Source organism: Coenobita brevimanus, chromosome 57, assembly GCF_032717465.1.
Source record: "Coenobita brevimanus isolate Jiangsu-jjx chromosome 57, ASM3271746v2, whole genome shotgun sequence".
Classification (NCBI taxonomy): domain Eukaryota; kingdom Metazoa; phylum Arthropoda; class Malacostraca; order Decapoda; family Coenobitidae; genus Coenobita; species Coenobita brevimanus.
In genome coordinates, this window is record NC_137010.1 from 9,113,886 (window position 1) to 9,138,739 (window position 24,854).

The window sequence follows — 24,854 nt, forward strand, 5'->3', positions numbered from 1 at the left end:
TAGGCAGGTGGGGGGGTCATCCGACTCTCTCGACCCCTCCTCCCCCCCCAGCTATGGGCCTGGAATGTGAAGTTCCATGCAGAATATTTTTTGCCTTGTCAGGTGGAGCCAGGATTGTGGGTGCTTGAAAGGTAAACGAATGGGAGTGTGGTTCACCCATTTAGACAAACTTGTTACTGTATCAATCAGTTTTTTTATGGATCTCTAAACCCACTTTGGGGTGGGAGAGGAAGTCTGGATGATGAACCAGAATATAATCCTATTGTGCATCCATTATATGAAAATTTTAGTTTTATAATGGGGGGGGGGGGGAGGCTGAGAGCTTGCAAAACTTGTCATCATCGTCATATGGACCTCCCTTCCCACCCAAGGGCAGGGTGAGGAGTAGTGATGTCCAGACAACCCAAATTTGCCCAATCCAATGGGCCATGCTTCCATTCACTCGTCATTCATGCCCCCGGAATCCTGGCTTTCATCAGATATGCCAAAAAAAAACATCCACCACGTTCTATAGCTTCACATAAATGTATCCGATTGAGTCCTTTAAAAAAAAAATTTCTGCTGATGCATTAACAGATCTGTAGTGAGTGGAATCCAATTCTGCCTTCTCATGAGGTCATACATCTTGTTGCTGTTATGGCCTCAGTCTTAATATAAATCCAGCAGACTGCAGGATGAAATTGCTCTTCCCCTGCAGTCCATTTTCCTGCATTTGGAGGACAAGGGGAGTTGAAGAGTTTGTATAGCTGCAAGTAATATCAGTGCCATCACATGAAGACACCTCTCTCTCTTATTGGTTGGATTTACGTTATCGAGGTTTACATTCAACTTTGTATGCAGTAAACATTAACTATTTTTATACAAAACTTGGCAACACTCATGACTACAGGTTGTAATATAAAATTATTTGTTTTCTCATATTGTATTTAGATCATTAACATGTAAGCCGAGTTAAAATAGAGAATCAGAGTTTCATATGCCTCCCACAGACAAACTGTTTTGTGTACCTTGTGATGTTTCACTGCATCAAGTTTATGTATGATACTCAGAATCTTGAAATAATTGAAAATTTGTTTAAAAATGTTAGATCATCTCATTAGAGTCAAAACTTAAATTAAGTTTATATTCATGATGAAAGTTCTTTCAGAGCAGCATATCACATTCAAATCAGATCCTCCAGTAGGAGATTAATTTCATATCTTAAAGTGACTAATGTTTACATCAGAATAATGTTTAATGACTTGGTGAACTACATGAATTGTTTATTATTCAGCATACAGTATCAGTCAGCAACCGTTAACATTTTTTCCATACTGTATATCAATTTCTCTTCCACTGCAGTACACTGATGTCATTTGATATTAGTATGTTGCCATTTCACATCAGTATTTTCAGACATTTCATTAAAAATTATTGTAAAGTGTTCATTCTGGAAAGGAAAACACTGTAGAGAACAAATATAGCTACCATATATATGATTTTACATTACATACTACCTGTACAAGTATACTGGTATCAGGAACTGAGGATACTGGTAAGAGAACAAAGTGAAAGTTTTCAATGTTTGTCTTGTTAACACAGTGCCACAAGTTGCCCAAATGGAAAATGTATACCTACATCTGGAATATTAGTTTACTGGGGAGATATTCACAAACACCTTCTCCACATGTGTGTATAATTCTTGCACACAATGATGCTATGTTGGTGGTTTCCCTTGCAGTATGATGGTGTAACTGGGCTCACTTCTCGTTGAACTTTGCAGCCAGGTGTTCGGGCAGGTTGTGTAGACCACATACTTTGTTGGCTGGCAGCGAGATGTCTGAGGAGGTTAAGATCTGCTATATAGTCCTCAAGACAATACTAGTAAATTTTTGGCTTTCTAGATACTGTCAGAGTAAAAATTCACCAAAAATCCCTGTCAGCATTGTGCCCTAAATCCCCGAACATTAGAAGGAATTCTTTTTTATTTACTCTCTGTTCTTGAGGGTTTCTTGTTACTACCACATTATTATCCTCTGGCACCACAGCTGGCAGGGAAGTGTTGGCAAAGTTTTGGTTGTGATAATACCTGTGGCATTACTCTATGTACAATAACGTATTTTATACATACATACATACATATATATACTTGTGTATACTATACTGTATATCTATATATATACATCCACTCACTCAATGTAGTGCTGCTTTCAGGTGTCTGCCTTTTCCTTTCCTCCATCCTTCTTTCCTTCCATCCCCTTCTGTCTTTCTTTCCTTCATTATTTCCTCTTCCTTCAGCCTACGGGTGACTTTACGCTCCTTCTTCTGTCTTTCTTTCCTTCACTCTTTCCTCTTTCTACAGGTGACTCTACACTGAGTGACAAGCATAATGGTTTCCTGTATACCAGGAAACTATTTACTATGCTGGGTGGTAACCATATAAAAAAAATTTGGCATGTGGTGGTTTAGTGGGTAATTACAGCTCTCCAATTGGATTGAGCCAGTGAAAGTTTATATTCAAGGGGTGGTTGGGGTATTGCTCACATAATGCCACTCAGGGATGAGTGAGGCTGGTCACTCATCTTAAATGTCAGAACCAACTTGCCTAGCCCTGGGCTCCTACTGCTCATGGGGCAACGTAGGATTGGATGATGGAGATATACTGTGTGTATATATATATATATATATATATATATATATATATATATATATACACACACACACACACACACACACACACACACACACACACACACACACACACACAGTACCCTTGCATCCAAGACGATAATATTGTTGCCTGAGGATCCTGTCTAGGACGAAAAACGTCTTGGACCAACACAAGACCTTATGGAAAAAATTATTATTGTCACAAAATCTTCGAAAAGTGCCCCTCAAAACATCAAGATACACCTGACTTGGCACCAAAACAAATTTCCTCACCTTGAAAGTGTGTTTCTGAGCTTGTTATCTCCAGCTTAGTAGCCTGAGGTAGATGGCAGTGCTTCATGGGGTTAGCAGACAGTTTCCTAGGCATGGTTACATAAGGTGGGGCAATAATATAGGAGCAAATGCTGAGTGCAACACGTGGTAAGTGTGTCCATGACACTGGCGAGGGAGACAAAAGCAAGCCCCACCTGGCCATCACATAACTAGATGCCAATACTGTATTTTACTGGACAACCACATCACTCTTCTGGGTGCAGGAACCGTGTTGGACCGGATGTGACCATCATAACTGTATTCTCCTCGTTTTTTTTTTTTTTTTTTTTTTTTTTTTTTTTTATATAAATACTCTGGGGAAAGGCTTCAGGGCCTATTTCTCGGGGGCAGTGACCTATCCCAAGGCCCAGTAGTCCTACACCTCCACATGTCACCATTTCAGCACTAACACCCACTATCCATATTGAATACATGCTAGGGCTGTTTCATACAGGACTGTTATTAGCGGGGGTATTTTAACAACATGTTGGCAGGTCATCTGGTAGATCAGGATAGTCTGTTTTTTTAGGAAATTCAAATCCTTAAACTGTTCCCTGCCCCAGCCGGGATTCGATCCTGGGTCCATTAGGACTGCAGGCCGCCTCTCTACTGATTCAGCCACCGCCTCCCCGTATATACAGCAATATATTGGATTATTATTTATGGTCTCCATCTTGGATGCAAAACGTCTTGGACACAAGGGTACTGAATATAATAGACAGATAGATATATGTATACACATACAGTACAGTATTTCCAGACATCATCTGTTTTCATGTTCTTATCCTAAATCCTACCCACCCACTCTGGTAGTGAGAAACTGATTAAGGATAATAATGAGGAATATTTACTGAATTCTTCACCCCTATGTGATATCAGCTCCCCCCCCCCCCCTTTTAAATGGGGTGAGGTCGGGAGGGAAGGGGAACAAAGGAGAAACTAACCTGTCTTCCCAAATAAATGTGCCACATTCTCATTCACTGAAGATTCTAGCCCTTAGAATCCTAATTTCATCTCACAGTGATACACATCCACACTTTAGCACTTCACACCACCTATCAGCTGAAGTCAATCCAATGACTACCACCTCACTGAGAGAGAGCAGGAAGTGTCAGACTGTTGTTATACACTCATTTCGTACAAACTTCTTTCAACCAGCCCATTCTGCTGTCCGTTCTCTAGATTGCTCTCCATACCTTGCTTTGTCCCACACTCATTTATTATATTCATCCACTTTCTTAACCAACCACCCCTCCTTCCAACTTCCAGCTTGTCTAGATATACCCTTTTCACTGTTCACATTCATTCTGTCCATATGACCATACCATCTTAGAACTCTCTTCAACTCTGAGGTCCAGACTTCCTTTTTTACAGCATTCACGTCACATTACAGTGTTTTTTATCCTGTCCACTCTTTCCACTCCACATTCCTCAACTTTTGACTTTTCATTTTCATCCACACCTTGGTTTCACACCTGCAAGTTAAGGTAGGCACTCCTTCATGAAAGCCTCCTGCAGCCACCACACTCAGACCTCTGTCTCTCACCAAGGCATTCATGAAAGTCTCTCGCAGCCACCACACTCAGACCTCTGTCTCTCTTGCCAAGGCCTTCATAGCACCAGCCACTCTCCTTTTCACTTCTCTTGCACATTTGTCTCTCTTTTCTTATCACTGCACCCAGGTAACTGAACTTTCTCACCAATTCAAGTCATTCTTCATTCACCACATTATCACACTGGGAGTCACCTTTTCTCTAAAACAAAAATCCTCCCTTTACCCTTATCTTATTCTTTACAATATATTTTTTCACACACTCATTCTATGCTTAACACAATACCAGATGTTGTACTGAGAGTTAAAGCTAGTCACCAAAAACCAACACACTGGTCACTTGTACCAAAATTTCCTCATGGAAGTCATGGGTGAAAATACTGACTACCTTAAAACCTAGTCAACAAGAAATACAAAATCTATGGCCAGTTATACCAAGTCCTGGTAAAGTGGGAAAAAATTTTGGCTACCTTGTTAAAATCAGTCAGCAAAATACCAATTTTCTGGGAGAAGTCAAGGGTGGAGATGCCAACTGTAGGGAAGCCAAAGGTGGAAATTTTCGTAAAACTATACTCTGTCCAATTTAACTTGGCCTAAAATTGCCATTTCTCCATCAAGAATACTGAACTGTAATGAGGTTTCATACTAGAGTATGGTGTTAGTCATGACCAACTATGGAAGGGCTGTAGAGCAGTAGTATTGCCTTATTCTGCCACCGAGCTCTGGGATATATGCTGCAATACAATTAAAATCTCTGCCAGATTAAGGTAAACAAACTCTAGCCACCAAAACAAATTAGGGGTGGGATACATGAACATATATATAGTACAATCAATTTGCCGGTGTAACTGATTTCTTTTTCTGGGAAGAATTGAAGACAAGAAGATTCTGAATGTTCCTTTCTGTATCCTTCCTGTAGAAACAGTTACAACCTAGGGCAATTTTTCCACATAATTATTATCATTATTTATATCAACAAGGTGGTTGTGGTTTATTGCTCATGTACTCTGCCATTTAGGGATGAGTGAGGCTGGTCACTATCCTCCTGAATGTAAGGACCTACTTGCCTAGCCCTAGGCTCCTTTGCTCCTCATGGGGCAACAATGGATTACATTATGAATTTATATTTTTGTAGGATTAATCTGAGACTGAAACATTCTGCACAATTTTTCCACTGTCCTGCCTGCAAAAACAAAGCTAAACTACAACAGGGAGGTGATCTTAATTTCATTTGAGTATCCTACCCCAGAACACTGGCCTTTCATACCTATTTTCTTAGGGAAGTCAAGGCCAAGACTGTTCATGATGTTGATGAATTCCTCCTTGCTCTTGGTGAGGCGGGGGTTGTACTTCAACTCCTCCTCCACCGTGGTTGCCGTTTGTCCTGGTGGTTGATGTGATAGTCTTGTACAGTACAGTATTAGTACACTAACTAAACAATGATGTGTATGTGTGTGCATGCTCAAGGTCCCCTACTTCATTCCCTAATGCCCAGCAGTCAGTCCACACACTAACAGATGGCACCACAGACCCTCAGATATCACCACTCTGTACTGAGATATGCTAGGACTATCTCCTGTACTCTGTTGTGCGACCGATAATTTTTATTGATGATGTGTATACCCCTTATATACTACATAATGAATTGACAGGATTTGGTTGTTGTAATGTGGTGAATAGGTTGAACTGCTGACTACTCAGATGGTATCACAGGAATGTTCCCAATTATTGTAAAGGTGATATGACATGATGGTTCACATCATGCCGAGGGTAGCTGTTGTTGCAATGACGATGCTTGGTCATATGATTTTCTGCAGTAAATGGTGTTAATATGGATGTGCTGGAAAGTGTTAGATGTACTCTGAGATGGCCATGTGGAGAAAATGAATAATGAGAGACTGACTAGGTGTGTATAAATGAGTGAGGTAAAGAAGGCCAAGATGAGATGGAGGGATGATGTGGAGAGGTACCATATATGAATGATAGAAGTGCAAGTTGAAGGGTGGGTAACCTGATGACAAAAGATGGAAATGTGAAGGTTATTTTTCTGTGGTTACCCCTTCTGGGATTAAAACATCCCAGAATAGTAGTGATGTGTTTGTGTTTGCAGGATATTATGTATGTGATAAACATGGAAAAAATTTGTGTGTTCATTTACTGTACTGAGCTTACCCTTGAGCACATTTAAAATGGGTGTATAATGAAGGAAGAACTGTAAATGGAAGTAGAAAACTGAGAAAGAAGTGGAGAGGTAAGGATGAATATCAGATGTTTGAAAGATAATTACCTGTAGAGGGAAATGAAGGATTGCAATTATCATCATCCTCATTATCATCTTCACCACTTTGCTCCCTAACAGGAATCCAATGACATGGGATAGTTGTGACAGAAGCATCTCTAAGCTTCTTTATGTGCTTCTCTCACTGTCTCAGTTACTTTTCCCCTTTCTTCTCTATATCTGCTCCACTCCTTCTTCCACACCACAGTTAGTCTTCATCTCCCAATAGTACCCTCAGTCTCACAGACTTTCTCTGAAATTTCATTTGTATGCCTTCTTTGTGCATGTCCTTACCATCTCATTGCATTTCTCTTTATTCATCCATGCAGTTATACAAGTCCACATGCAGGTTTTACTGAGACCATACCGAATGAACTGTTAGAACATGACAGCTGGGAGCTGAGTAAAAGACAGATGCCTGATTAAGAAAACCCTCATGAATTTTGACAGAATTCAGTGCCATTGATCAATGCAGGTTGATTTTTAAAATATATATATTTAGTTTTAGTGAAGAACCTTTAGAACTGTAGGGTTAATATATTAAGATCATTAGCCTTGATAAGTTTCACCTTCACGTCCATTGTAGCACTAATAGTATTTGTTGCAGCCCCAGGTTCATCGTTAACTGCAGGATGAAGATGCTTTTCTCTGGTTGCTATCACTATCCTCCTTCTGGGTGACAGGGAGGGAAATGAGAGCTATTTGTACAAATGGTCAGTGAATCCCCCTTAATTATAATGGTCCCACCACTGGAAGATGTTCTTTTTTAGCACCAGTAGCATCCACTCACCCAGTGTAGTGCTGCTCTCAGGTGTCTGCCCTTTCTTCTCCTACAGCCTTCTTTCCTTCCATCCTCTTCTGTCTTTCTTTCCTTCATTCTTTCCTCGTCCTTCTGTCTACAGGAAACTTTACACTCCCTCTTCTGTCTTTCTTTCCTTCATTCCTCTTCCTTCTGCCTGTGGGTGACTCTACACTGAGTGACAAGCCAACTGGTTTCCTGTACCACAGGAAATGATTTACTACGCTGGGTGGTAACCATATAACCAAATTTTGGCACCTGGTGGTTTAATTACAGCGTTCCAATCGGACTGAGCCTGTGAAGGTTTATATCCAAGGGGTGGTTGGGGTTTATCGCTCATGTAATGCCATTCGGGGATGAGTGAGACTGGTCACTCTCATCTTAAATGTCAGGACCAACTGGCCTAGCTCCAGGCTCCTACACTTCTCATGGGGCAGTGTAGGATTGGATGATGGATGGATGGATGGAGGAGGAGTAGGAGTTTTGGTGGTTGTTGTAGTAGTACACAGAGTACAGGACTGTTTCCATAGTTGATTACCTTTATAATCATGTGCAGGGTAGAGGATAAAGTCATGAGGGAGGGAGAGGATCTGCGAGTGAACTGATTCATAGAGTGTGTCTGGGGAGCCCTCTTGGAAGTCAGTGCGGCCACATCCACGCACCAGCAGAGCATCACCAGTAAAAGCCATCTTCTGCCCATGGCTCACATATATCACACAACCTGTAACACACACTGATAATCTTAGCAGGTTGTAACATCAGAAGGGGGGGAGGGGAATCACACCCCTGGGGTTGGAAGGACATGAAAATTAGCAAATTCTTCAGACACAAATAAATCTATATGGTGCCTCAAACAATACAGTACCCTATATGTGAGCCCTATTGTACTTCTGAGTATTGTTAAATAGCAAAGATAATTCGTATTTGTGCTCATAACCACAGGGTGGCCCTTGTATCACAATGTTTTGGCCATGTTTCAGGGTGATGTGTGGTGAGAAGGATTTTTTATTTTTTCTATACCAAACGTCAAAGTAGAGTCCCATCCAAATTTAATACTGTACTGCCTCCATTGTTAATACAGTGATCGCTTGGTTATTATGCATAACTGGTACTAACCCTAGTGCGTGATAATGAAATTTCACGATAATGAAAGAACAGGGCCTACAGTATTTATCCTACTTGTTACTGGCACCCAAATTGTAAACCCAAATTTTCCCCTTTCAACAATTAATACCCATTAAATACATATATACTGATAGGGAAAGTATCAGAAACACACACAGGCATGGTTAGGTTAATATAATGTAATGGAAAGGGCACAATAAGGAAGAAACATGTCATAGAGACCTGAGATGGGCTTGAGGTTAAGGGGTGGAGAGATTGTGGTCTCCACTATCTGGAAGTAACTCAAGTAAGACCTCATCTTTGAATCCCTTAAAACCATCAGAAACCACAGATACTGCACCATCACTGTCAGCAGAAACCAGCTCAGGTGAGCAATAACGATGGTTTTTGGCCGAAAAATGTGCAATAATGGTAAGATGCAGATTTTCATCTTGCAGTGATAACGAAAACCGCTATAACCAAGTGCACGATAACCACGGGATCACTATATATATTTGCAGCGTGTTGTGGGTTCAACTTCTTGAACTCAGCGCACGGGCATGGACTTGGGTTCTTTTGTTCAGGACCAGGCAAGAGCATGCAACAAAGGAATAGGGCTCAACACAGGCTAACTACTCTTACACGTACATTACCTTACAAAAATACAATGGACTTCCACAATACATGGAACACAATACAACACTATATAGCACACAAGTGAAACACAGTCTAAATCACAGGTAGGTGCAGGTGGCGGCCAGGTGTGGGAGAGAGGCCGTCAGGGGTGAGCTCTCAGGAGAGGCGCTCATCTTGGGCCACATGGTCGGGCGTCCAGTGTAAGCTGAAGGGCGGCGGTGTTGGGAGGCCCTTTCCTGGTGGGGGCCTTAGGAATGTGGTGGCCCTTGGGACTGGGGCCAAATAGAGCCAGTAGGTGCGCTGCTCAGCACCTGCCCTTGGTTGTAGTGGGAGTCCTGGTGGAGGGTCCGGGATGGTCCAGGTCCGGGGTTGTCGGAGCACCCCTCGAGGGTCGGGGGCTGCTGTCTCGTTGGCAGGGGGAGGCGATCAGGGGCCACTTGCTCGTGCGCTGCTCAGCACCTGCCCTTGGTTGTAGTGGGAGTCCTGGTGGAGGGTCCGGGATGGTCCAGGTCCGGGGTTGTCGGAGCACCCCTCGAGGGTCGGGGGCTGCTGTCTCGTTGGCAGGGGGAGGCGATCAGGGGCCACTTGTTCCCGGGGAGTCCAACAGCTGCTGAGGGCATCAAGGGCTCAGCCACAAGGACGGGACGCCCAGGCTCACAACGGGTCTGCTCCAGATGTCCTCCAACCAGAACTCTGTAGGGGAGCAATCTCCACCCCTAGTGGTACGAAGGGGAGCGTGAGGGGCGTCTCACTTGGCCTCTGGAGGGGCAGGCCGAGCCAGGGACGCAGCCATCAGTGGGTCCAGGGTAGTGGAGGAGGGAAGACCGGTGGTTGTTCCCTCAGCTTGGCAGGTCCAGTGGACGCTGCTGGAACTCCACTCCAGGGCAGTGGAAGGAGATCCGGTGGATGCTCCCTCCATCTGGTAAGTCCAAGGGACGTTACCAAGGCTTCCTCCCGGGGTAGTGGAGGAAGGAAGTCCGGTGGATGTTGCTGGGGCAGGCACCAGCTGTCCCAGGGACAGAGGGAACAGGAAATCCAATAGACATTTCCAGTGCCTGCGGCAGGTCCAGTGGCTGCTACCGAGGTCCTGCTGCTGGGGGAAAGTTGCAGCCAAGGGGTATCCGGTGTATGCCCCCTCTATGGCAGGTCTGGTGGACACTACCAAGGCTCTGCTCCCTCCCCTGGGACTACAGGTGGGGGAAGTCTGATGGACGTTCCTCCGATGGCAAGTCCGGTGGACGTTACCATGCCCCTGCTCCCTTAGGTGGGTGGCAGATGAGGGAGATCCGGTGGACATTACTGTGCCACTGCCCCCTTGGAATACGTAGGACTGGGAAGACCGATGGTTGTTCCTCCTCTTCTAGTGGCAGGTCTGGTGGATGCTACCACCGAGGGCCTACATAAGACTGTATGTAAATAAGTCCCACCCCGAGTCTGGTGAGTGCTGTCCTGGTCGGAGGGTAATGCACCTGGGCGATGCACTTCCTGCTGGTCTGACTGGGTGGAAGAGGGGGATATGGTAGTGGGGGACATGGGCCGGTGTGGCTCGGGGCCCCTGTGTGCCTCCCTGTGGCCTCCTCTTGGGGTGGGTGTCGTGCCCTCCCCGAGGTCTCTTCCTCGGGTAGGTATTTCACCATTGTCACGGGGGTGGAAGTCACGTCCCCATGGCTGGAGGTGGTAGGTATCTGAAGTGGGTGTCTGGTGGGAGGGTGTGAGGTGGTGAAGCAGATCCGTCCAGTGATATGTAGGGTGGTTCAGCTCCTGGTGGGGATTACAGATGACTTCTAGGGTGGAGGTCTGGTGTGTCTGCTGTAGGAGGTGGATCAGCTGCGACGTCCCTTTTAACCGGCGTTTGCTTCCTCTGGCAGAGTCCACAGGACATGCTTGATCTTCATCTCAGGTGGCAGGGAGTAAGGTGAGTGACCTGTGGCTGTCGGCTGCAGTCTGGAGACGAGTGAAGTCGCCTTACTTTTATGAGGTTGTGGGGGGGTCGCCATAATCGGCTTAGTAAGCCGGGCTACAGGAATTTTCCATTCTGTGTGGTATATTTTTAGTGTGAGGGGGGAGGTGTTGGGTGTGGGTGGTGTTGTGGAGGTTTGTGTGGGTGGTGGTGAGGGTGTTGGGGCGTACCTGGCAGGTGGGTGAGATAGGCGTCCTGATCTGGTTGTGGTGGTGGTTAGTACGGGCATGGGTGGTGAAGAGGTGGGTGGTGCATTAGTTGGGTGGGTGTGGGTGGTGAAGAGGTGGGTGGTGCATTAGTTGGGTGGGTGTGGGTGGTTTGTGGCTGGGGAGGTGGAGGTGGAGGATGGGGAAGTGGTGTGGCAGCTGGAACTGGGCGTGGGGGTGAAGTGAGGAATGGGTGAAGGTGAAGGGCATGGGGGTGTGCGTTGTCCGGTGCTGGGAGTGGCGGTGGTGCGGGCAGGAGACGAAGGTGGGTGGGGATGGCCATGTGGTGTCGGGGTTAGGGATGGCGGCGTGGTGGAGGTGGCGGGTGTGTGAGGTGAGGTTGCCAGAGGCGAGTGGGGGGTCTGAGGAGAAGGTGAGGGGTTGGAGGGGGAGGTGGTTAGAGAGGTGATGGTGGAGGGGAGGCTGGGTGAGGGCAAGGAGAGAAAAGGTGTGATATAGCAGGAGTATGAGTCAGCGTTGTGATCAGGTGGTGGAGCGGTATGCTGGGCAGGAGTGTGAGAGTGGTGAGGTGATGGAGTTGGAGATGAATGAAAGGGGCGCACGTGGCGGTTTTGGTAGGTGCGGGTGGTGTTGTGATATTGATGACTTGGTAGGGATTAGGGACTTTTATGATTGTAAAAGGCCCCATGTAGCGTGGTAATAACTTGTTTGGGGCCGGTAGTCTAGCCACCATGACGGACTCGCTTGGTTTGTAGGGTCTAGTTGCAGAGGTGTCGGGTTTTAGGTCCTGGGTGGTCTGGAGGTGGTGTAATCTTTGTTTGAGATGGTGTAGGGGGTCAGAGATGGGGGAGGTGGTGGGTGGTTGCAAGTGGTGGCGGAGTGGCAGGAGGAGGGACGCCTTGCCAAACACACGTTCGTGTGGGGTGATGCTGTCCTCGCATGGGCAGTTCATCCCCCATTGTACGATCTTTACGTGGGCTGGCCAGTCCTCATTTTGCGTTTCCTGAATTCTAGTTCGCACTTGGCTGAGTAGGGTGCGATGGCTCCTCTCACAAATGACATTCCCTTGAGGTCAGTACGGTTAGGAATGGGAGATGTATCCGAATATTTTGGTAAGCTCTGTCCTTATCTTGCTGGTGAGCTCCAGGGTGTTGTCGGAATGGAGAACCTGGGGAATGCCGAAATACAGAAATACGTGGCGGACTAAGGCGTCAGCCATGGTGATGGTGTCGTGTTCTTTGGCTGGACAGGCAATCAGGAACTTAGAGTAGGTGTCGGTGAATATGATAATGTATTTATAGCCTGATTTGGGTGGAAGGGGCCCGACAATGTCTACTGACAGGAGCTGCCAGGGTTTACTGGCGAGGATGTTTCCGGATGGGCCTCGTGTCCTGGTGGTGTCTTTCACGAGTGCACATGCTCAGCAGGCTTGAACAACTTGCTTGGCTAGGTGGGAGGGGTTTGGGGTCCAGTAGATGTCATTGAAAATCTGTATGAGTTTCTTGGTTCCGAGATGTACTGTATACCATTATCTGAGTGTAAGTGGGTCATGGTGTCTAGTGTGGTGTCTTGGTCGAGGGCTATGTGGCCTGAGTGGGTGCATAGGTGGTTGCCGTGTTGTTGAAGTTTGGACAATATGTGTGGTGGGTAAGTAGGACTGGGAAGACCAGTGGTCGTTCCTCCTCATCTAATGGCAGGTCCAGTGGATGCTACCGCTGAGGGCCTATGTGGGACTGTATATAAACAAATCCCAACCTGAGTCTGGTGAGTGCTGTCCTGGTCGGAGGATAATGCACCAGGGCGATGTACTTCCGGCTGGTCTGGTTGGGTGGAAGAGGGGCATATGGTAGCGGGGGACGTGGGCCGGTGTGGCTTGGGGCCCCTGTGCGCCTCCCCATGGCCTCCTCTTGGGGTGGGTGTCGCACCCTCCCTGGGGTCTCTTCCTCGGGTGGGTATTTCAGTATATATTATGTTGTATTTTGTCTGGCTTTTCCCAGGTAAAAAGTAAAGCTGCAGTTGACCCAGCAGTCTGATCTTTTCTGAAGTCTAGTTGGCAATTCATTCCTGGGGAAAAGGTATTAACTGTATGTAAACCAAGATGTCTATAACACCACAGGTATCATTGAGAAAGAAAGACGAATCACCAGTATGAGGCCTCATCATGGGAGTGACAATCCATGATTACAGAACATGAAAACCATTGGTCTGACCTTCACACTAACACTAATTAACAAAGCTCTGCCCACAAACTTCACCCTTGGAATGTGTCAACAGTTTCTAAGACTTCTGAAGGGTCTGGTACTTTACAAAGTCAAAATATGATATTTTCTGTGAATGTTTAGTCTCAATTAAGTAAAAATGCCCAGAGAGTGGTGGTGATTGAGCCAGGAGCCTCCGTAACCTTGCTAAGTATCTGAAGAACTCAAACCCAGTACATATGTGACTTGGTAGTTTTATTAATTTCTCCATCCATCTGTCCATCAACCAACCCAGTATTACTCCATCAGGATCACAGAAGGCTGGAGCTGGGCTACCAATCCCTGACATTTAAGGTGAGACTGACCAACCATTTGACCTTAAGTAGCGAGATGTGAGCAATAAACCCCAACAACTGCCCAGAATTAGACTCCTATGGGTCACATGTTGGACTGCCTTAACTCACAAAGCTATCCAGTGTCTAAAAATATACGAGGGCAGTGAGACTGATGCACTACACCAATACACAGCATGAAGGCCCACCTTTCCCTCCATTAGCTTCATATACAACCATGGGAAAGATGCTGATATTTAGTAGTGCTGTAATGGTTAGTACTACATACCTACATACTCATCACAGATTAAGTTTTACTAAAGCCAGGGAGACAAGATAGCCACCCATCAGGCAGAAAAGGCTGTTAACTTGTGTTGTCAGTGCAATATGTAATTTCACACTCCACAGCTTGTACAGTGACTACAAGAAGTTATTTTTTCTGACTTGACATTGTGAAACAATGGATGAAATACTACAAATATTGTCCAGTCCTAAATCTGTGTCGTTAGAAATTTCAGTCAGCATTGTGCATCCTTCACCTCACTGCCAACCAGCCACTTGGCCAAAAATATATACTGATGTACACTTGGGGAAAGATTCACCCGGTACATTCGCCGACACGTGAATCTGAGACAAGTGATACTGAAGCAGCTACTAACCTAAGTTCTCACCTACATGGTAACAGTGAGTGAGGAGAAAAGGCATGAGGGTGGGGTGGGTGGAGGAGGGTTTGGGACACTTAAGTCACGATATCGACGAACAACCACAATGCTTCTGTCATATAATCTATGATCATAGCGCGAAATTCATAAAGATGTTAATTAGTCCCGTGTAAACATCATCCAAATGTGAACATTTGCTGCAAATATAAAGTTAAGACCACTGAGCTCTATAATATGGAGGGGCTTTCTCATAGGTAATGGGGGCGCGGTGGCTCAGAGGTACAGTGCCTGACTCGTAATCGCGAGGTTGCGAGTTCGAGCCTCTGACGGGTTGCCGGGAGTGGTAGCGCGCTCCTGTAACCTAGCGGGGCTATGTGGCCATAGTTACCTAACTCGGGGATGATCAAATCCCTTTAAATCTCATGGGTAGTGCCGCGTAGTGTATATGCCCGCCTCTAGGGGTACAGGCTGGCGCTGATGATGTTATGCATTACACCCGACACCCGCGCCTTTTGAAATCAACCGATGAATTCGGAAAAGATAGTGCTATGTGTTATGCTAGGTGTTTAAGGGGCAACCTCCCGTCCCTAGAACTCGCAGCCCACCTCCCGTCCCGTCGACACCTCCACTCCAGTCCGTGGCGGGACCAGCCCCCCTAGCATCACCGAGGAGGGTAGGCCTGTCCTTTCCACCCGGAGGGCCACGGCCTAGGACCTGCCCACCCGGAGGTCGTGAGAGCCGTTTTCCTCCCTCCGCCCACCTGGACCAGGGCCTACCTTCCCTACGACCGTTTCTGGGCCTCCCTCCTTGGTCTCCATTTGCTGCGGGGCTGGGCGAGTCGTATTGCCTTTCCACCAGGGCATGTGGGTTGAGGGCAGCGTCGGGGCGATTCCCCATCCTAGCACTTCGTCTGCGCCCCTTCCATCGGCACTACGCGGTCCACCGTGCTTCGCCGTCCCGCCCTGCCCTCCTCGACCATCATGTACTTGTTTGCCCAACCACCACGCCTTCCCCTCGCCTTGTTCGCCACCTCGTCAGCCGTTTTGTCGGCCTAGCTATGCTCTCATCTGGAGGGCTATATCTCTGCCTTTTTCCCTGACGGGCTCTTTTGTTTGCCCGTTCCCCACCGGAGCCGTGGGGAAAATATTTCACAACACAACAACAACGTCCCTAGAACGCCTAGAGTGCAGCTGGATTCGCTTTCTAGACCGGAGCTTAGACAAACAAGAGAGGGCCAGGGCATAAAAACACAGGGCACCAACGTTACACGTAAATTGACAAATTCAATTGATGTGGAACGAGTAGACAATCTGATACAATTTCATAGACAACAATCAATACATAGGCTGGCATTAATGGGTCTAGTATCGCACAGGATACTGTATACACAGGAGTCTAAGTTTGGTTCATGAGGGCAAAGGCACTGTTACACTGTTCGTGGTGGTGAGGCACTGTCGTGAGGCGTTCACTGCTCTGACACTGAGTTTATAAGCTGAATACTGGGGAGGGTGTTACTGACTTGCATGAGAGAGGGGAATAGTTACAAGTGTCGTTACAAGGGAGCAAGGGTAATATCACTGCTGGTAATATTCACTGTCTATGTTTCTGTGCTCTAGAGTCTCACTTGGTCCCACTGTGCACTGGGATCCACTAGGACGCCTGTTCTCCTTTATTCACTTGTCTCGGTCTTTTCTGGCCTCACTGTATTTACTGTAAATTCACTTTTACACTCTTAGTGCCAATGTCACTGTTTACTATAAGTTCACTGTCTTTTCGTGCAAACTTGGTTTCACTGGGAGGAAGGGAAAGTCCAGGGCTCACAACTCTCGACCTGGGGTGGGCAGAGGCCTTGTGGGAGTCCCTTTGTCCCACGGCCACGGAACCACTCTCAGGGGCGTCGTCTCTCTGCTGGGGCTCTGGCTGTGGGTGGCAAAAGGCCCCTCGCTGTCAGGGCTGGGTACTGAGGTCTGGCCCTTGGGATTGGGGCTGAACAGGCGTTGGAGGCACTCACTCAAGCGCCTGGTGGAGGACGGGCATTGCCTTCATTGGGGTGGGGAGTGGGCCTGCCCGGGGGTCCAGGGGACGTCCTCAGGGGCGGTCTTCTGCTGGGGGCGTCGCCGTCAGGGCTGGGCTGCAGCAATGCTCTCGGCCGGAGTCCATCAGGTAGGCGTCCTCTTCCTCCAGGCAGAGGGAGAACAACCCCAGGGACAGGACTGGGCCGCTCCACCAATCCTCCAAGTGGTGGTTCTCCTCCCGGAGGTTGCCTCGGTCTGGGTGGACTGGCGGGTAACCTGTGCTCCTGCTGGAAGGCAGGACTGAGCACAGCTCACTGTTTCATCGTGTAGTCACAGGGGGCGAGAGACTTTGGTGACTCTCCCCAGCGCAGCTATCAGCCGTCGCTAGGTTCCCTTGGGCAACAGACAGAGGGTGGCTATACCCACCCCTTCGCTGTCAACGTGGCTATCGGCCGTCGCCAGGGTCCGACTCCCTAACGGGCACCCGGGTGAGGTGAGGCTCTAGGCCTTCGCCTGCCTGCTGGTGCGGCTATTGGCCATCACCAAGGTCCCGCAAGAAGGGCGCCGTGCAGGAGAGGAGTGGCCATAGGCCGTCTCCTCCCTACAGGCGCGGCTATCAGCCGTTGCCAGTGGCGTGCCCTCCGAGGCAACTACAGAAGGAGAGGGGACGTACCTGTCTCTCTCCATCGCGGCTTTAGGCCATTGCTGGTTTTTGTAGGGGGTGTGAGCAGCACTGGGCGGAGCGGGTATAGGCCGTCTCCTAATTGATGGTCAGGCTACAGGTCGTGACCTTCTGTGAGCGGCTATACGTCGTCTCTGGTGCCTGGCTATAGGCCATGGCCCTTTCTTTTTTGGTGAACGGCTATAGGCCCTCTCTGGTGCCTGGCTATAGGCCGTGGCCCTTCTTTTTGGTCAGTGGCTATAGGCCGTCTCTGGTGCCCAGCTATAGGCCGTGGCCCTTCTTTTTGTAAGCAGCTATACGCCGTCTCTTTAAAAACTGAGCGGCTATCAGCCATCTCAGGTGCCTGGCTATAGGCCGTGGCTGGGGTGCTGCTCGGAACTGTTAGGCCAGCTCCACCCCGATCCTGTTGGTGGTCAGCTCGGCCAGAAGGCTGTGCACTTTGACTAAGGTGGTGGCGATGGGCGAGTTCTGGGGAATAGGGGCGCGTGGCCTGGGTGATCTTATGGCCCTATTGCCCGGGTGCAATCCATATGCTGTCCAGCCCTCTGTGTCCTCCTCCTGGGGGTGTGGTGGCGGCCTGTGTTGTCACCGCCGGCATTTTACTATGGTTCACTGCGCAGCTAAAATTTATTCCCATGGCCCACTGCTCAGCTTATGTAAGCAACAGCAAAACAATAACAGCAAGCTAAGAACAGTGTTCCAATTGCATTACCAAGGTGGAGGTGATGAGTGCGGGTGTTTGAACGTGGCAGCCAAAGTCACACACTCACTGCGAAGATAGCCCCTCCATACTATAGAGCTCAGTGGTTATGACTCATCGTCATATTCAAGGGTACTGTGGGTATTACACAGCATTTCATTTCAGCTTGTTTGTGTATAGTTTTATTAAAAGCATGTGATACTGGGAATTTCAAGTTGATTATAAAATCAGTTTTAGTATATACCGCTCTGTTACCATGTAGATGAGAACCTGGCAGCTCCCTCTGAATCACTTGTCCACAGATTCATGTGTTTGCAGGTGTATCAGGTGAATATTTCCCTGAGAGTACATACACTGGAATTAAGTAATTTCACAGAGTTCACTGAAAATTAATGGACTTTGTGATATCACTTCTTAGCACTACAGCTGTATAATGTAAGTGTTACCATTAGTGTGTCCAGGTGTGCTCCTGACTTCCAGCAGATGGTCCCCAAATGTTACCTTGTCACCATGGTTAACATGTATGTCAGCACTGCCTCCAGATACCTGCAGTAGAAATACTGTAGCATTTTGTTTCTGTATTGTATAGGGAAATACTGTACTCATGCACTGTATTGTATAGAATACTGTCCATTAAATTTTAGAGAAGTGTACAGTATAATTATGTCTGTTCATGATATACTGTACTGTACAGTACTACACGGCACATGTGAACTTTTGATAGTATCATTACAAAGTAAAAGACTGGATACACTTCCCGACATACTGTATCACAGTTTTTGTACTTTGCCATTTCATTTCATAATTGAAAGCTTCACTCATTCATGTTACTGTTGTCAAAAACATGTGAATACATCAATGTTGTGATGTGTACCAACTGCCACATCTCCACTATACAGCAGGCCTATACTGTTTCTGTCCAAAGATCACATACGGCATACTGTACCTTTGCAATGACCGACTTGCAGCCCGGAATCAACTTCTTGAGCAGCCCCGTGCCAGTGATGTGGTCGGCGTGGACATGGGTATTCACTGGAGAAAAAAAAAAAATTATATATAATATATATATATATATATATATAGTTAAGGGTGGTAAGGTTATCATACCACCGCAGGGTTTCTTAATCATAAGAACATCTTGTGCAACATTTATATTCATCTGCCGTCTTTTGCAGATCATTCTCATTTTCTGCCGGCAAGCTACATCATCAGGCTAGAGAGAAATTTATGTATTATGTATATTAAATTCTCTTAGTTCAATATTTATTCATCATTCATTGCCAGACGCCATGTATCCCAAACGGGGTGGTCAAGGGCTTAGAGTTAATTGTTTTACAGGAAGGGGCACTATATACTGTACTGTATATAATGACATAACACTTCCATCTCATAATTTTACATTCATACTAAAGGCATCTCCAAATTTTTTTCATCACTTTCATGTATGTACAGTACCTATTATGTTACTTTCATAAAAATTTATTTTACAGCACACAACACACTCCCTGCTACATCGCTACATCTGATATGCCCATCAGTCTTGTTAAACCCTACCAGTCCACACAAATGCAAGTCTGGGGATGTGGATTTTTTTATTTTATTATCCTTTTTTACAGTCAGATAAAACAAGTTTGCTTACTATTCCAGTGTCTACTTCTTATTTAGTGAATGTCTGTCGTTTTCCCTGAGATGGATCGTATCAGAATAATCTGTGGCCGGAAGAGCATACCAAGCCTCTCTTAGGTTGGGAATTTTAGGCTGCAAAGGAGTGTGATAAATGTAAGAGGCGGTAAAATTGGCAAACTTTTGTCCTGTCATACCTCACCCCAGTGACAACATCTTTAGGTGGGAATATGGGCGATGATGATGATGATGATGTGACTGTGTGTGATAACTTACTGACATATTTCAAGTTGAGGTCCAGTTCTTGAACAAGTTTGGCATCCCTCTCTGCCAGCTCAATAACTGGGTCGATTAGGACGGCCTCCTTTGTCCGTGCATCTGCCAGCAGGTACGTGTACGTGCAGGTGTCACGATCAAACAACTGCACTCGGGATAGAGAAATGAATAGTTGAACTTATACACATAGGGATGTACGGGGGTCCTTTGTTAAACGTTAGGGGTGTATTCCAAAACATCACAATTTATCCATACACTGTGGAAGTGGCAAATCAGCTTTATCGGTGAAACTTCATGTGGCAATATTCTTGTAATTTACTGAAGAACTAACAGCAGGCACACACCCATCATTCATTAAAAGGAATAACAGGTTTCATACTATGAATTTTAGACTGTCAGGCAGGACGGACCTTCTTTGAACCCTTTCCACTTTCACATGCACCCCATCCCATGCCACCCACCCACTGGATCTGGTACCGCTTTTGTCCCTTTCATTTTTATGGATGTACTTAGGGTACTTCATTGAGACAAACATCAGACAACTTAACTCTGATGAGGTAAGTCCATAGCAGTCAAAGTATTAATATTCGTAAGAACACACTGCAGGTGTGAGATACAGACAGTAGCCTACTGTACTTTGCACGAAGTTACGGAAGCAATGCCACCCCTAACGTCCCCCCCTCCCCCCCCAAAAAAAAATATATATATTATCGTGGCATAAGTTTACTGAGTGTGGTAGGGAAGGTATATGGAAGAATTATTACAGAGAAAGTAAGAGAGATATCAGAAATCCTAGTGAGTGATGAACAGGGTGGCTTTAGGAGTGGCAGAGGATGTGTGGATCAAGTATTTGCAGTGAGACAGGTAGCAGAGAAGGCTTGTGAGAAGGACCATAAGGTGTTTATGGCATTCATGGATCTGGAAAAAGCATACGACAAAGTACACAGAGGGGGATTGTGGAAAGTTTTGCGCATGTATGGTGTAGATGGTAACCTGTTAGGTGCTGTCAAGAGTTTTTATAGTGGTAACGAAGCATGTGTAAGGGTTAATGGGCATCTAAGTGAGTGGTTCACGATCGGTGTGGCCGTGCGACAAGGTTGTGTGATGTCCCCTTGGTTGTTCAATATATATATGGATGGGGTGATGAGAAGTAAAAACACGAGTAATGGAGAGAGGGATGGTGCTGATAATGAATGGTGATAGATGGAATATCACAAATTTGTTGTATGCTGATGATGCAGTACTACTTGCAAGTACCGGACAAGAACTTGGTAGGCTAGTGCAGAGTTTTGCTGATGTCTGTGAGTGTCGTGCCTTGAGAGTAAATGTAGAGAAGAGTAAAGTGATGGTTACTGAGAGACAAGGTGACTTCCAATGTGATGTCACAGTGAATGGAGAGAGACTGGAATTGGTGAGAGAGTTCAAATAAGAGACAAGGTGACTTCCAATGTGATGTCACAGTGAATGGAGAGAGACTGGAATTGGTGAGAGAGTTCAAATACTTGGGTACAGTGATAGAAAAGAGAGGAAAATGTGCAAAAGAAGTTGAAAGTAGAGTGACACAAGGAAGAAAAGTGGCTCGTGCAATGAAGGCCCTGATAAGAAACAGAGGCTTGAGTGTTGCAGCTGCACGAGGCTTAAATGAGGGGGTGTTAGTGCCAACGCTAACATATGGGTGTGAGACTATGGCGTGGCATGAAAATGAAAAGTCAAGGGCAAGAGCAGTGGAGATGGGACTGCTGAGGAATGTGTGTGGAGTACAGAGGGTGGATAGGATACGAAATAATGTGATTCGTGAAAGGTGTGGAGTGAAGAAGTCGGTGGACACCAGAATCGAAGAGAGTGTCCTGAGATGGTATGGTCATGTGGAATGAATGGATAACAATAGTGGTAAAAAAGGTATACCTGAACAAATCTAAAGGAGGGAGGAGGCGAGGTGGGCCATGGAGAAGGTGGTGAGGAAGGGAGTTTTGGAAGTCGGTGAGGCTAGGGAACTGACAGAGATTGAGCTGGCCGGCTGAATTTTGTGAGAAGTGCGTGATCAGGGATTTTGGCACCCCTTGTGAGCATGGCAGCGTCCGGATTGACTCAATCGGATACGCGGTGTGAAGCTGCAGAATGTGGTGAATGTTTTTGGCGTATCCGGTAGAGCCAGGATTCCGGGGGCTTGAATGATAAGTGAATGGAAGTGTGGCCTATTTGGATCGGGCAAGCTTGTGCTGTCTGGACACTGCTACTCCTCACCCTGCCCTTGGGTGGGAAAGGAGGTCCGGATGATATATATATACATATCACTACATATTATTAAGTACTCTTCTGATACTCAGGCTCTTACAACTCACTCTCAAATGAATATAATCACCTGCCATTTGTTGGAATACACTATGAGAGGGTTAATGCGGAAAGACCATAGATTATAATACACAGGTGAACAGATAAGGAAGAATACCAGAGGGAAGAATAAAGGGGATGAATAAAGAAAAGGAAGGGAGGGATATTGAAGGTAGAAAATGAGAGCGGAGGAGACAAAGGGGCTGGTCTTAGGTCAGGTAAATATTCGAGCCCATAGCAGGGTAGTGAGAGATATAACGGTCTCTCCAAGGATCTCTCCTTGTCCCAGCTGAACTACATAGTCCACTGGTCCTAGCTCATGGGATTCTCCCTTTCTGGTAAGGAAAATATTATTGCAGTGTATGCTTATCTAAGATAAAGTTTACTCGGGTGATGGAGAGAGGCGCCTTCATGCGGTGGGATCAATAAACAGTGGCTTCACTGTCTGGGTATGCAAATGCCCTTTACTGCCTCTCCATCCCATGAAAGGACAGCTGCCTGTGCGAGAAGGACTGCGTCAGTCTGTTGTCCACTTGGTTACGTCCAGGTAAGCCTGGGGCCACAACAATAACAACAAAGCTTTCCCTCTTACAGAAATGGTCAGATCCACATAAAGGACCAAATTATTTAAAGGCATCATCATCACAACAACGGGGTTAAAATGCAGGTTATAAAAATGAGTAGAACTGATGATGATAGGAGTTACCAAACGGAGAATCTGGGAGTGAGATGAATGACAGAATTAACACTATTTATGCACTGGGGATATTTTAGGATATTCTGGGATCGATGAGTGGCTGGTTGGAGTGGTTATGGAGATGTACTGTATGTGGATGCTCACACCCAGGTGGGAGAGAACGGAGATTTGTGTGATTAGTTTTCCATTAATGTTGGTGTGCATCATCAGTCTTGAGCACCTTGTAGTAATAGTAGTAGTAGTTGTTCCCTAGGTAGTCTGGCCAAACAGCCCCGAGTCCCTAAGAAAGGCCACGGCCAAGACCGGGCTTTCCCACAGAGCTCTCACGGAGTGTGTTGTGTTGTTGGCGCAAGCGATTGTGTACAATGCAGTCTTCCATAATGTGCTTAATAATATGGGGTGCTGCGTTGCATCCTGGACAGGCACTAGCGAAGGAGTCATCCAATCTCTTCTGATAACTCAAGAGGGCTGGGTGATGCCCACATCTCAGCCTGGCCAGGTGGACCATGTCCTCACAAGGGAGGTAGGATTCGGAGAGGTGGATATCAGAAGGCCATGTATGCAGCTGTGTGTTGTCTTTGAGTGACTGAATGGAGCAGCGAGTGATCTGAGCATGGATATGCTTCTGGAAGCTGGTGTGAGGCGGGCGAGGAGGGAGAGATGACAGCATTTGTGTATGGTATCGTGTGCTGGGTGTTGTTTTGATGTTCCTTGGTGTGTGTGGATGTGCTGCCATGTTGTGTAGTGGATGGTGTGGGTCTGTGGAGGCTGTGGCAAGAATTTGTGTGCCTCCCATGTCTAGATGATCCTTGACTTTGAAGACTTTGGTTTCTTGGTAGAGGTGGTCAGTAATTGCAGTAGTTGTGCAGCCTGTGATTATTTTTAGGGAGTGGCTTCAGTTGCCCAGGCAAGCACCTTGCCGTTCATCATGGTGCTTGAAGCCCTCAAGTGACTTCAGAAACAGACTCCCATGGGAGATGATACGCCGTTTATTTGGTGTTGAGTGCAGAGAATGAAAGGGAGGCAGAGGAAAGACTTAGGAAGTGGAGGGATGGTATGGGGCACAAGGGCCTGAGAGTAAATGCAGATAAAACAAAGGTTATGGTATTTAGGGTTGGTGGTGATACTGTCAAAGAGGGACAGTGGCCATGTAAGGTTTGCCATACGAGTGTGGGGTGTAATTTAATCTTGTGCAGAGTTTGTGATAAATGGGTGCATAAGAGATGTAGTGGTATTAGAGGTAGACTGCGAGGTAATGCTAATTTCACGTGTGTGATGTGTCGGAGAGGGCCTGTGGAGATTGTCAAGCATTTTCCTCGCCTTTGAGAGCATAATAATCCTAGCTAAGTTAGCTGGAACCTGGAAATGTCAAAATTATTCTGACAAAAGGTGATAATAAAAAAAAATTCATTGTGTTCTAAAGGAAAGCAATATAATTTCCAATATTTCACAAACCTCTTGGTACCTGAAGACTCAAGTAACATATATTAAGAACCACTTCCACAGTCCGTACATCACCTATAATTATAAATGTGGCATGCATTGGAATTCTACCCACCTTGTTAAACTAATTGGGCAAGCCTTTAAAATATGCTAAATTTCCTAGACTTGTCTGCTATTTTTAATCCACTGTTCTAAGAAAAGTATTTCAAACTATATATATATATATATATATATATATATATATATATATATATATATATATATATATTATCTCATCAGCCGTTTGAGTGTCCAATGCAGGACGGGCCTATCCCTACCGAAGTGGGGACGATACAGCCAATGTATCTCTACCAAGTGGCTTAGGCTGTCTGATAGAAACTGTATGTAGGGTGAGAAGTGCTTGTAAGTGTAATTGTAGTGTTGTACAGGCTCTGGATG

The 24,854-nt window shown here is 46.2% G+C and overlaps 1 protein-coding gene across 1 annotated transcript in view; it reads right to left on the bottom strand.

The window, feature by feature from the left end:
- Nucleotides 1-1,583: 1,583 nt before the first annotated feature.
- LOC145402091 (persulfide dioxygenase ETHE1, mitochondrial-like) overlaps nucleotides 1,584-24,854 on the bottom strand; it is a 29,139-nt gene continuing 5,868 nt past the window's right edge. Inside the window, exons 2-7 of the mRNA XM_080274200.1 lie at nucleotides 19,946-20,090; nucleotides 18,993-19,078; nucleotides 18,493-18,592; nucleotides 8,129-8,311; nucleotides 5,781-5,897; nucleotides 1,584-1,819 (exon numbers count right to left, since the gene is read on the bottom strand). Of these exons, the coding sequence (XP_080130326.1) occupies nucleotides 1,740-1,819; nucleotides 5,781-5,897; nucleotides 8,129-8,311; nucleotides 18,493-18,592; nucleotides 18,993-19,078; nucleotides 19,946-20,090 (711 nt within the window). The 3' untranslated portion in view covers nucleotides 1,584-1,739. The remainder of the gene's footprint in view (nucleotides 1,820-5,780; nucleotides 5,898-8,128; nucleotides 8,312-18,492; nucleotides 18,593-18,992; nucleotides 19,079-19,945; nucleotides 20,091-24,854) is intronic.